This window comes from Salvelinus alpinus, chromosome 1 (assembly GCF_045679555.1).
Source record: "Salvelinus alpinus chromosome 1, SLU_Salpinus.1, whole genome shotgun sequence".
In the NCBI taxonomy this organism is placed as follows: Eukaryota; Metazoa; Chordata; class Actinopteri; order Salmoniformes; family Salmonidae; genus Salvelinus; species Salvelinus alpinus.
The window spans coordinates 64,082,653-64,096,854 of NC_092086.1; the positions used below are offsets into that span (position 1 = coordinate 64,082,653).

At 42.7% G+C, this 14,202-nt stretch overlaps 1 protein-coding gene across 6 annotated transcripts in view; it reads right to left on the reverse strand.

Annotated features, from left to right (window-relative positions):
• Nucleotides 1–11,432: 11,432 nt before the first annotated feature.
• The window catches only part of LOC139583062 (ankyrin repeat and KH domain-containing protein 1-like), a 60,130-nt gene continuing 57,360 nt past the window's right edge, over nt 11,433–14,202 (reverse strand). For all 6 annotated transcript variants that reach the window (XM_071413815.1, XM_071413806.1, XM_071413798.1 and 3 more), the window contains exons 30-34: nt 13,320–13,493; nt 12,799–13,053; nt 12,412–12,617; nt 12,109–12,273; nt 11,433–12,011 (exon numbers count right to left, since the gene is read on the reverse strand). In XM_071413815.1, the coding sequence (XP_071269916.1) occupies nt 11,952–12,011; nt 12,109–12,273; nt 12,412–12,617; nt 12,799–13,053; nt 13,320–13,493 (860 nt within the window). In that variant the 3' untranslated portion in view covers nt 11,433–11,951. The remainder of the gene's footprint in view (nt 12,012–12,108; nt 12,274–12,411; nt 12,618–12,798; nt 13,054–13,319; nt 13,494–14,202) is intronic.

Here is a 14,202-nt window from a genome sequence, read left to right on the forward strand (position 1 = left end):
TCATAGCCAGGTTCTGAACTAATATGTATACCAGACGTTTTAGGGTCCATACACAGATCTGCGACATAACTAGCTACGCATACAGGTATTTTATCCTCCACTGCACAATAAGCAAGAAAATAGTTACCTAACTACGTTATTTCATCTGCATTGCATGGCAAATATCAGCAAGGTAAGCTTACACAATTGTACATTCAATATGCAGTCATTTATTTTTTATTTGTTTTATTTAACCAGGTAGGATAGTTGAAAACAAGTTCTCATTTACAACTGCGACCTGGCCTAGACAAAGCAAAGCAGTGCGACAAACAACAACACAGTTACACATGGAATAAACAAACAATCAATAACACAATAGAGAAAAAGTCGATATACAGTGCAAATGAGGTAAGATAAGGGATGTAGGCAATAAATAGGCCATGGTGGCCAAATAATTACAATTGAGCAATTAAACACTGGAGTGATAGATGTGCAAAAGATGAATGTGCAAGTAGATACTGGGGTGCAAAGGAGTAAAAAAAAATAACAGTATGGGGATGAGGTAGTTGGATGGGCTATTTACAGATGGGCTATGTACAGGTGCAGTGATCTGTGAGCTGCTCTGACAGCTGGTGCTTAAAGCTAGTGAGGGAGATATGAGTCTACAGCTTCAGTGATTTTTGCAGTTCGTTCCAGTCATTGGCAGCAGAGAATTGGAAGGAAAGGCCGCCAAAGGAGGAATTAGCTTTGGGGGTGACCAGTGAAATATACCTGCTGGAGCACGTGCTACGGGTGGGTGCTGCTATGGTGACCAGTGAGCTGAGATAAGGCGGGGCTTTACCTAGCAAAGACTTATAGATGACCTGGAGCCAGTGGGTTTGGTGACGAATATGAAGCGAGGGCCAGCCAACGAGAGCATACAGGTCGCAGTGGTGGGTAATATATCGGGCTTTGATGACAAAACGGATTGCACTGTGATAGACTGCATCCAATTTGCTGAGTCTCTACTCAGGTTGGCTCCAGGTCATCTATAAGTCTTTGCTAGGTAAAGCCCCGCCTTATCTCAGCTCACTGGTCACCATAGCAGCACCCACCCGTAGCACGCGCTCCAGCAGGTATATTTCACTGGTCACCCCCAAAGCCAATTCCTCCTTTGGCGGCCTTTCCTTCCAATTCTCTGCTGTTGGAGGCTATTTTGTAAATGACATTGCTGAAGTCGAGGATCGGTAGGATAGTCAGTTTTACAAGGGTATGTTTGGCAGCATGAGTGAAGGATGCTTTGTTGCGAAATAGGAAGCCAATTCTAGATTTAATTTTGGATTGGAGATGCTTAATGTGAGTCTGGAAGGAGAGTTTACAGTCTAACCATACGCCTAGGTATTGTAGTTGTCCACATATTCTAAGTCAGAACCGTCCAGAGTAGTGATGTTGGACGGGCGGGCAGGTGCGGGCAGCGATCGGTGGAAGAGCATGCATTTGGTTTTACTTGCATTTAAGAGCAGTTGGAGGCCACGGAAGGAGAGTTGTATGGCATTGAAGCTCGTCTGGAGGTTAGTTAACACAGTGTCCAAAGAAGGGCCAGAAGTATACAAATGCTTTAGCTAGCTAGATTTTTTACATCCACTGTTTCACAAGACGACAGCCTGGTTTGCTGGTTGTTTCAGGATTCCCTAAAACATTAAACAACCAGAATTACAATGTCATACTCATGTCACAACACCCATAAAGCTAGCCCTAATGTTAGCTAGTCAGCTAGCATGCTAAATCGCGATTTTCGTAAATTAACTTCCTGGTAAAATATGCATAATTGTTTGTCTCTACATTAACATATTCCTGTCAAATGTATTTTTTTTTTGCATGATTCGTTATGACGTTATAATCACTTACATTTGCTTCCATCCTAGTATATTTGTCAGCCATCTTTGCTGAAGAACGTCTCCAGCCTTGGGTCGCAAAGTGTCAAATTCGTCAAGGGAACCACTCAATTGGTCATCGCCCAGCGGTCGCCGCTGGTGATTTTCATAAAGTTGGGAAAAGTTTATTTTTCACCACCTCCCATGCCACCTTCACACCTCCCAAAGGTCACCGCCCTCTCCGCTTTCCTTCCATTGAAATGAATGGGAAGCGGTGTTTCACCGTACGACATCTTGTGCTAGTGTACATGGGCCGTAATGTGCGTTTGAAAATAGAGCCCTTAGAGTTTATTAATGGGTGAATTATAAATAATGAGTGTGTTAATAATGAGTATGTCAGCAGTAGTACTAAACAATTATTCACAGTTCATCAGAAAATCCATGGCCCACATCTTCAGAAACTTGTGAAGCTGGAATTATCAGAATTGTCAATGTACAATAATACAAAACCAGCCATCATATTTACCATTATCAAGGGCAGACATCCTTGATAAAGATGAGCAATAATGACTGTATGAAATAAATAATTCAAATACTGAGCTAAATTGTTTGCTCCAAAAAAAGGGAAATAATATTATTTTATATTAATACAATTGCTCAGAGAAAGATTTTACTTAAGTCATCCTTTTTTTTCAAAAAAGGTAGGAGTCAAATTATTGACACCCCTAAAGATTATTATAAAGTAGTAAAAAGTTTAGTATTAGTATTCCTAGCACGCAATGACTACAACAAGTTTATGACTACAAACTTGTTGGATGCATTGCAGTTCATTTTGGTTGTGTTTCAGATTATTTTGTACCCAATAGAAATGAATGGTCACTAAACTATTGTCTCATTTTGTAGTCACTTTTATTGTAAATAAGACAGTTTCTAAACACTTCTACATTAATGTGGATGCTACCATTAATGTAGATGCTTTCAAGCCACCCTTTGCCTTGACAGCGTTGCACACTCTTGGCATTCTCTCAACCAGCTTCATGAAGGAGTACCCACATATGCTGAGCACTTGTTGGCTGCTTTTCCTTCACTCTGCAGTCAAACTCATCCCAAACCCTCTCAATTGGGTTGATGTCGGGTAATTGTGAGGCCAGGTCATCTGATTCAGCACTCCATCACTTTCCTTCTTGGTCAAATAGCCTTTACACAGCCTGGAGGTGTGTTTTGGGTCATTGTCCTGCTGAAAAACAAAATTATAGTCCCACTAAGCACAAACCAAATGGGTTGGCGTATCGCTGCAGAATGCTGTGGTAGCCATGCTGGTTAACTGTGCCTTGAATTCAAAATAAATTACCGACAGTGTCACCAGCAAAGCACCCCCACACCTCCTCCTCCATGCTTCACAGTAGGAACCACACATGTGGAGATGATCCGTTCACCTACTCTGGGTCTCACAAAGATACGGAGGTTGGAGCAAAAAATCTCAAATTTTGACTCATCATACCAAAGGACAGATTTCCACCGGTCTAATGTCCATTGCTCATGTTTTTTGGCTCAAGCAAGTCTCTTCTTCTTATTGGTGTCCTTTAGTAGTGGTTTCTTTGCAGCAATTTGACCATGAAGGCCTGATTCACACAGTCTCTGAACAGTTGATGTTGAGATGTGTCTGTTACTTGAACTCTGAAGCATTTATTTGGGCGATAATCTGACATGCAGTTAACGCTAATGAATTTATCCAGTCTTCTTTTCCTGTGGCGGTCCTCATGAGAGCCAGTTTCATCATAGCGCTTGATGGTTTTTGCAACTGCACTTGAAGAAACTTTGAAATGTACCGTATTAACTGACCATGTCTTAAAGTAATGATGGACTGTCATTTGTCTTTGCTTATTTGAGCTGTTCTTGCCATACTATGGACTTGGTCTTTTACCAAATAGGGCTAACTTCTGTATACCACACCTACCGGGTCAAACACATTAAGAAGAAATTCCACAAATTACCTTTTAAGGCACACATGTTAATGAAAATGCATTCCAGATGACTACCTTATGAAGCTGGTTGAGAGAATGACAAGAGTATGCAAAGCTGTCCTCAATGCAAAGGGTGGCTACTTTGAAGAATCTAAAATATATTTTGATTTTTTAAACACGTTTTTGGTTACAACATGATTCCATATGTGTTATTTCATAGTTTTGATGTCTTCACTATTATTCTACAATGTAGAAAATAGTGCAAATAAAGAAAAACCCTTGAATGAGTAGGTGTGTCCAAACTTTTGACTGGTACTGTATATATATATTTAATTTGTTTTATTGTTGGACATAAGACTAAAAACACCAGCATATCAGCTGCAAGTGATTTTAATTTTGAAAATCTGTTTCAACGTATTCCCACCCATAATAGAGAGATATGTGATCGTATACAAATGTAAGCAAGATTTGAAATGATTACGTTTTAGTCAAATAGGTCTGTTCTAGTTGATCCCTACTCTAAACTAATTCTTTATACATTGGCAATGAGTTACTTCAAAACATACCACACAAACGCCACCCTTCTCGGGCTATTGCCATGTCTTTTCAAACAATTAGATGATTAAAAACACACAAAGCACCCTTAATAACTTTATTCTTTCTTTCAGTTCCCTTTCATTTACTTTTTCTACAGCTGAACAGCACACACTGTCAAAGAGCCCAGAGATTAATTGAAGTAATCTCTGGATCACCTCATACTCTGCTGCCAACCAACACATATAAAAATGCAACTTGAAAATATTTGTTCCCATGAACAAAACTCTAATTGTACATTAATTAATCCTGTAAAAACATAAAGTACCTAGTGTACAACATAAAAAGTACATCAGATAAAGGCAGCAGAACAAGGCGTTACACTATTTGGCACAGTTAGCAGACTGAATACAGCCACCCTTAAAATTTACCCAGAATTCTTCCTCTAGCCTCAGATCAATTGAGCCTTTAACGGTTCTTGAATCATCCACCAGGATTAAACAGAAGGGAATATAAAGTGAGTGTTCTGTCCGCTGACCAGTAGAGACCACCCAGTGGTCTGAACGGAATACAATTTCTCCAACAGAGCTGGTCTGGATGAGTAGGTTCAGATGTCAATTACAAACTGGGCATCATCAGCTGTAGGAACAGAAGAGAGAACACAAGTCAGCTTTGAGGACATATCCTTTCCTGAACTTCCAAGAAGCTATGCGCACTGATAGAGCCCTTTCTGGTGCATGCAACCTAAATGGGGTGGTCACAAGATATGCAGCACAAGGCTTGACATACGTTTGCTTTTCTCATGGAGCGGTTCACCTTGAAACTTGGCCTAATGCTGGTACAAAAAAAGTTAAAAACACACAAACTGACTCGTTTGCACACTAGGTGAGTGTATGGCCATTGGCCACCTCATACACACTGCACTGATGACAACAGGCCTAAGTAGCCTGCTTCCTTATCTGAAATAAAGTACTTCTTGACATCTGCCTGAACCAAGCCACCTGTCCGCTCCCTTTTATTAGTGCAATTTAAGGAGACAGTAAAATGAGGCAAGTTAGGAAGGCGAGACATCAGAACATATGAATGCACAATAGAGTAATTCTAGTGACAAGTGACTGAATGACAAGGAGATACTGTATTTTTATCTTAGGATATAAACAAATGCACCATGAAACAAATGTATAGTTCTCCTAACCACCTTTTAGACCTAAGCAACTGCTTTCTGTTTCCCTTCACTGTGAACTATTACGACAGAGTGAGTGCAATTACTGAATTTACTGTCCTTGCACCGCTTCTAAGGGCATAAAGTCTCTGTCTCAGAGGAAAAACACGGACAGTAGTACCAGGAGACTCGACAAAAGTCACAAGGTGCAGCAGTGTGTCTAGACCATGAGGTATTCTTGTGCACAATAGTTATCCAAGGTGGGTTAGTGCAGGCTACATAGAAAATTGCAAGGTCTGTACTTTTCCCATTTTGCACTTTTATTTCACCTTTATTTAACCAGGTAGGCTAGTTGAGAACAAGTTCTCATTTGCAACTGCGACCTGGTCAAGATAAAGCAAAGCAGTTCCACACATACAACAACACAGTTACACATGGAATAAACATACAGTAGAAAAAGTCTATATACAGTATGTGCAAATGAGGTAGGATAAGGGAGGTAAGGCAATAAATAGGCCATGGTGGCGAAGTAATTACAATATAGCAATTAAACACTGGAATGGTAGATGTGCAGAAGATGAATGTGCAAGTAGAGATACTGGGGTGCAAAGGAGCAAGATAAATAAATACAGTATGGGGATGAGGTAGTTGGATGGGCTATTTACAGATGGGCTATGTACAGGTGCAGTGATCTGTGAGCTGCTCTGACAGCTGGTGCGTAAAGCTAGTGAGGGAGATATGAGTCTACAGCTTCAGTGATTTTTGCAGTTCGTTCCAGTCATTGGCAGCAGAGAACTGGAAGGAAAGGCAGCCAAAGGAAGAATTGGCTTTGGGGGTGACCAATGAGATATACCTGCTGGAGCGCGTGCTACGGGTGGGTGCTGCTATGGTGACCAGTGAGCCAGTGGGTTTGGCGACGAGTAATGAAGCGAGGGCCAGCCAACGAGAGCGTACAGGTCGTAGTGGTGGGTAGTATATCAGGCTTTGGTGACATAATGAATGGCACTGATAGACTGCATCCAATTTGTTGAGTAGAGTGTTGGAGGCTATTTTGTAAATGACATCGCCAAAGTCGAGGATCGGTGGGATGGTCAGATTTACGAGGGTATGTTTGGCAGCATGAGTGAAGGATGCTTTGTTGCGAAATAGGAAGCCGATTCTAGAGTTGTCCACATATTCTAAGTCAGAACCGTCCAGAGTAGTGATGCTGGACGTGCGGGCAGGTGCGGGCAGCGATCGGTTGAAGAGCATGCATTTAGTTTTACTTACATTTAAGAGCAGTTATAGGCCACGGAAGGAGAGTTGTATGGCATTGAAGCTCGTCTGGAGGTTTGTTAACACAGTGTCCAAAGAAGGGCCAGAGGTATACAGAATGGTGTCGTCTGAGTAGAGGTGTATCAGAGAATCACCAGCAGCAAGAGCGACATCATTGATGTATACAGAGGAGAGAGTCGGCCCGAGAATTGAACCCTGTGGCACCCCCATAGAGACTGACAGAGGTCCGGACAACAGGCCCTCCGATTTGACACACTGAACTCTACCAGAGAAATAGTTGGTGAACCAGGTGAGGCAATCATTTGAGAAACCCAAGGCTGTTGAGTCTGCCGATAAGAATGTGGTGATTGACAGAGTTGAAAGCCTTGGCCAGGTCGATAAATACGGCTACACAGTAATGTCTCTTATCGATGGCGGTTATGATATCGTTTAGGACCTTGAGCGTGGTTGAGGTGCACCCATGACCAGCTCTGACACCAGATTGCATAGCGGAGAAGGTACGATGGGGTTCGAAATGGTCAGTAAACTGTTTGTTAACTTGGCTTTCGAAGACCTTAGAAAGGCATGGTAGGATAGATATAGGTCTGTAGCAGTTTGGGTCTAGAGTGTCTCCCCCTTTGAAGAGGGGGATGACCGCGGCAGCTTTCCAATCTTTGGGAATCTCAGACGATACGAAAGAGGTTGAACAGGCTAGTAATAGGGGTTGCAACAATTTCGGCAGATAATTTTAGAAAGAGAGGGTCCAGATTTTCTAGTCCGGCTGATTTGTAGGGGTCCAGATTTTGCCGCTCTTTCAGAACATCAGTTATCTGGATTTGAGTGAAGGAGAAATGGGGGAGGCTTGGGCGAGTTGCTGTGGGGGGTGCAGGGCAGTTGACCGGGGTAGTGGTAGCCAGGTGGAAAGCATGGCCAGCTGTAGAAAAATGCTTATTGAAATTCTCAACTATAGTGGATTTATCGGTGGTGTCAGTGCAGTGGGCAGCTGGGTGGAAGTGCTCTTATTCTCCATGGATTTTACAGTGTCCCAGAACTTTTTTGAGTTAGTGCTACAGGTAGCAAATTTCTGCTTGAAAAAGCTAGACTTAGCTTTCCTATCTGCCTGTGTATATTGGTTCCTAACTTCCCTGAAAAGTTGCATATCACGGGGGCTATTCTATGCTAATGCAGAATGCCACAGGATGTATTTGTGAATGTCAAGTGCAGTCAGGTCTGGAGAGAACCAAGGGCAATATCTGTTTCTGGTTCTAAAGTTTTTGAATGGGGCATGCTTATTTAAGATGGTGAGGAAGGCACTTTTAAAGAATAACCAGGCATCCTCTACTGACGGGATGAGGTCAATATCCTTCCAGGATACCCGGGCTAGGTCGATTAGAAAGGCCTGCTCGCTGAAGTGTTTTAGGGAGCGTTTGACAGTGTTGAGGGGTGGTCGTTTGACCGCAGACCCATTACGGATGCAGGCAATGAGGCAGTGATCGCTGAAATCTTGGTTGAAAACAGCAGAGGTGTATTTGGAGGGCAAATTGGTTAGGATGATATCTATGAGGGTGCCTGTGTTTACGGATGTGGGGTTGTACCTGGTGGGTTCATTGATAATTTGTGTGAGATTGAGGGCATCAAGCTTAGATTGTAGGATGGCCGAGGTGTTAAGCATGTCCCAGTTTAGGTCACCTAGCAGCACGAGCTCTGAAGATAGATGGGGGGCAAACAATTCACATATGGTGTCCAGAGCACAGCTGGGGGCAGAGGGTGGTCTATAGCAAGCAGCAACAGCGAGAGACTTATTTCTGGAAAGGTGGATTTTTAAAAGTAGAAACTCAAATTGTTTGGGTACAGACCTGGATAGTATGACAGAACTCTGCAGGCTATATCTGCAGTAGATTGCAACACCACCCCCTTTGGTAGGCCTATCTTGTTGGAAAATGTTATAGTTGGGGATGGAAATTTCATGGTTTTTGGTGGTCTTCCTAAGCCAGGATTCAGACACGGCTAGGACATCCGGGTTGGCATAGTGTGCTAAAGCAGTGAATAAAACAAACTTAGGGAGGAGGCTTCTAATGTTAACATGCATGAAACCAAGGCTTTTACAGTTACAGAAGTCAACAAATGAGAGCAACTGGGGAGTAGGAGTGGAGCTAGGCACAGCAGGGCCTGAATTAACCTCTACATCACCAGAGGAACAGAGGAGGAGTAGGATAAGTGTATGGCTAAAGGCTATCAGAACTGGTCGTCTAGTACGTTCGGAACAGAGAGTAAAAGGAGCAGGTTTCTGGGCGCGATAGAATAGATTCAAAGCACTCACTGTATCTGGTCATAAAAGGCAGGGAAAACATGTTATGCAACCCAACTCTTGAGACTGCAGTGTGTCCTGAACAGAGGGAGTAGAGAGTAGACAACATATACCTGTTGTCATACAGTTAATTCCCTCAGTTCTCTCTGAAAGGCTGCTGACTGATTTATCCTCCTCACACACATAGCCCCAGATCATTGCTGTAAACGAGAATGTGTTCAGTCAACACACCTGGTAAAATAACAGTTAAAAATAAATACAAATAATATGTACACTCCCACAGATGTTGACATATCAGATCAACTCATCTTGACAGAGATAATTTAATCCGTTTTTGCTTGATCCATACAATAAGGATGCTGCTAAAATTATGGAAACAGGTAAAAGTGCATTTAATGCAATAGGACTAAGTACTGTACATAAGTTCCTAGAAAAATGGCACAGAATCAGCACAGAGCTCTTGAGGTCTATCTTTAGGCACTGGTGCGCAAGGCGCTTCATTCTCCAAACTAGTAGCTACAGTGCATTCCAGTGTGTTTTTCAATATCATAGGCATCATGCCCATAGGGGGCCCTCAGATTTGTCCTGTTTAAACAAACATCGTTTCTCTGTAATACTACTAGCCACATAGCAATTTTAGGAAGATGGCTTGAACTAGCCCAGATTGGTTCCCAATCTCATAACTATACTGAACAAAAATATAAAACACGAGAGTTATAGTTCATATAAGGAAATCAGACAATTGAAATAAATAAATTAGGCTCTAATCTATGGATTTCACATAAATGGGCAGGGGTGCAGCCATGGGTGGACCTTGGAGGGCATAGGTCCACCCACATGACAGCCAGGCCAGCCAATCAGAATGAGTTTTTCCCCACAAAATGGCTTTATCACAGACAGCAATACTCTTCTGACACCCAGGCAGCTTATGGTAGAGAAATTTAGAAAAGCAAGCAATAACTAAATAAAACACATTCCTTTCAATCTTCAACTCAGATTTTAGCAGAAAAGCATATTTATTTTATTTTAAAATAGAACCACCAATCAGGAGGATACATAGTTCATGAGGTATGATTAGATACGCAGAAAGACATTAACATAGAATTAAGCATATGATTATGTCCGTTTCAGGTGTTGGGAAAAATGCTTAAAAAAAAAAAAAAACTCCAAACCAACCTCCCATCCATCCTTGGATTTTTGTGATGCATGACGCCCCTGTTCAATATGACAAGTATTTGGCAGAATTCCGTTATTTTTGAGTAACTTACCTCCAGGAGTCGTGGAGAACAGAGTGCCTCCGGGCGTCTGACTGTAGGAGTCGGGCAGCTGAGACCAGTCTTTCGTCTGCTCAAAGCTACTGGGAATAGGGCAGTTAAGGCCTATGCTGCGGTTACAATTAGAAGACATTGCAGAAAGTCGATGAATAAACAAATAAGTTATACAAAGGAATTAAAAGTTCCAAAACAAAAACAGCCTGGGCAAATTGCTGATCGATGTCAACTCTGGCCTGTCGTCAACTAAAGCTGCGCCAACTCGAAAGTTTATTTGGAAACACGGGACCGCTGGGAGACACACCACTTCAAGATTGACATGCTCCGAGAGCCACGTGCAGGTGTTTATGAAAAAGCTGCTGATGAGAGGCGTGGTTTAGTTTCGTTGTCGCAATCACACCTTACTACTAAACTGTATGATACAACTGCGCTAAAATACATTTTACAGCTCCCATGATTTAATGGGGCTGGCAGACCGTTTATATCTTTGTGTACTGTGTAAATGAGGACTAGGAAATACATTTTGATTGATGTCACCTATTTATGTGTCTATGTGACGTCAAGACAATGTTATTCAAAGTGTTATATCATCCAAGACTGCTAAATTTTCTTAGATTGCGTGACAGTGGTCTCTCATTAAATGTCATTCCCAGTCAATCTTGGTTGTTTGGAAAAAATAAAAATAAATTACTCAAACATCTTCAGCCTTACTTGTTCACAATCAAAATACATGTTATTCAAAAACATGGCAGATGAGCCATAATCCATTTAAACAGGATAACGAGATACTGTAGTAATCTGTCAAAACATACTGAGCGTTTGGGTGTTATCTGGGTAGACAATTTATTGCTGGTGGGGCTCTATTGAATGTAAAATAATTGCCAGATTGCAGTCTCTTGTGGAAACTTCTTGATGCGTGCAAGACAGTTGCAAGATGATAAATAGAACCCCCTGCCAGAACATGCAGTCAGTGAGTGATGACATCATCATGACACTGAAGTCTACTATTTAAATAAAGACAGACCAAGGGCACTTCAAATCAACAAGTGTATGGAGAATCATGAGGTGTATGACATTAATGCAATAAGAATAGAAAGGCGAAGATGGTACAGTTCCGTCTTTTTTATTGAATATTAAGGTAAATATTTCACATTAATACAGGCTACATAAAGTAGAGCCACTATACGACATGAAATGTACTCTCATTTGAACCCTTTTTAGTATGTAAACAATTATACATGTATTTACCACTCTAAAAAGTCTGATTTATCTCTTTATGTTATCACCTAGTTCTTGGGCTGAGTATAAATAGCGTACAGTCCTGTAGAGCCCTGCAGACCAAGAACAATTAATGTGGGGCTTTTAAAGTCAAAATAATGGCTATACTACGCAAAGAATGGATCCTGTTGAACAGGCAAATCGGTTTGTTCATAGACATTGGTAAACACATTACAGCCCACACTGGATTTGTCTTTTAAGTTAGGCACATCAAAATGGTGTCCAACCATCCAATTCCTCCTTTCTGGACACTCCCTAGGTTAATATCGTTGAATATTATGTAATTATCTGGTTCTCTTAAACGTGTATGAGTCTTGTTACTGGTCCTATGCTTTGATGGCCGCGTGTTTAGTTGACATGATTCAGGTGCACATTCCCAACGTGCGGTGCCCAAGTCCCAGGCCAGACCTAAAACGACAAGTTTTCACCACTTAGCTACAAAACCAAAACAGTGCGGACTGAGTAATGGTGAAAATAAGTGAAGAATGTTTACGGGAGTGCTTACCTGCTGGGGATCGGAGTTATCTGCAGAGTTAGAGACCACCTTCATTATGGGGTTCCAGGCAGGGTCAGCGTTATGGAGCCCGTTGTACACGGGGCCCCCGGGGGCCTCTCCCATAGGAGGGTTGGGAGGAATCATCGTCCCGCCATACATTGATATTGGCAAACCCTCGAAAGGACAAGAGAAAGAAGTGGTAAACATTTTGTTTTTGTGATAGATCTCATAGCATCACTCGCACCAGGAGATCTTTGCACCAACTACTTAGCGAGGAGATCTTTGCACCAACTACTTAGCGGTGTCCGTTACCTTTGGGAAGTCCATAAAGTTGGTGGGCATAGGCTGATGGAAGGTGTTGGAGGGGTTCACGATGCCCGTGTCGTCACGCTCCATGGCCTGGTGCTGGGAGAAAGCACTCTGCTCCTGCATCTGCTGGTGCATCACGTGACCGCCCATCAGGGGCTGAGACCAGCCCGACATCGCCTCTGAAGGTGGAGGGTAAGAGGAGGGGAGGACTGAGATTTGGGATGGTGTGAGAGTTAATTGTCATGTTAAAAAAACATTTACACAGAAGAAATTCACAATATATTTCAAAACCTTACAAGAAACATCTTAAAACACTCTGAAGTTGAGACGATCAGGTCTACATCTATCCATTGTGCACTAACCCCATCCACCTTCCCCCTGAACACTCACCAGAAGCACTGCCCACTCCAAAGGACCAGATGCCCCCCTGTCCGACAGGCGGTGTGTAGCTGGCGGTGAGCATGGCGTGGTTGACGGAGCCCGTCTGGCGGATACGTGCCAGGCGCTCGGTGCCGATGGGAGGGGGCACCTTGCGGTCTTGCTGGCTATTGCTGCTGGGCTTAGCCTGAATAAGAGCCGGGGTCACCATGGACGCACAGAGGGGGGACGAGCCCGCAGATGACACAGAGGGCACTGGGGACTCACCTGAGGGAGGGGCAAAGGCTTGGCTTGTTAACTTTCCAAATGTTAGATTAATCAAATACTTAGGATAAAATCAGATAAAATCATTTGATTTTGCTACATTTACTTTCATTATTTTACCAAGTGACTGTCTCTGTGTCCCACCTTGACAGTAGACAATGAAGCAAATGTACTTTGTTTACAAAACAACAAAAAACGGGGGGGGGGGGGGGGCACAGAACATCTATGAAGCAACGGCCCTGTTCCCTCTCCCTGTGTTGTGTTCTTACAGGAGGTGGAGGCGCTCCAGGGGTGAGGAGAGAAGTGCTGGCGGCTGAAAGAGGGCGTGCCCACGGAGGCTGGACCCTGCAGGTACACTGGACTGCAGGAGATACTGGTGGCGAAGCTAGTTAGAGCAGCAGACGAAGAGATGGTGTTTCCCGACGGGTCCATTGGGTGCATTCCTGAAACAAAGAGTTCAACTGACCCGGTTAAATTATGTAGGCACAAACCACTGTAATAAACTGAACTAGTCTGCCTATATACAGGTAACTGCCAAAATAAAGGAAGCAGTTGAGCAAATAAATTAGGGTTCTGGTTCCTATGGTGTTGGGTACATTTTCCTTGCATGGGTTAGGTCCACTCAAAGGGCAAGGTAAATGACAATGCAACCATCCACAGGGCACAAGTGGTCACTGAATGGTTTGATGAGCATGAAAATGAAAATGTAAACCTTTACGTCACGGCCATCTCAGTCACCAGATCCCAACCCAATTGAACACTAATGGGAGATTCTGGAGCAGCGCCTGAGACAGTGTTTAACACCACCATCAACAACATAACTCATTATTATTTATTGTGGAAAAATGGTGTCGCATCCCTCCAATAGAGTTCCAGATGCTTGTAGAATCTATGCCAGGGCTGATTGAAGCTATTCTGGTGGCTTGTGGTGGTCCAATGCCCTATTAAGACACTTTAATGTCGGCGTTTCCTTTATTTTGTCAGTTCCTGTATGTATGTATGTATGTATGTATGTATGTATGTATGTATGTATGTATGTATGTATGTATGTATGTATGTATGTGAAGAGAACTGCTTTGTGGAATCAGTTGATTTTTTGTTTCTATGGAACAAAAGTATTGTCTTGGAGTTGGACTACATAGAGCTATGGGT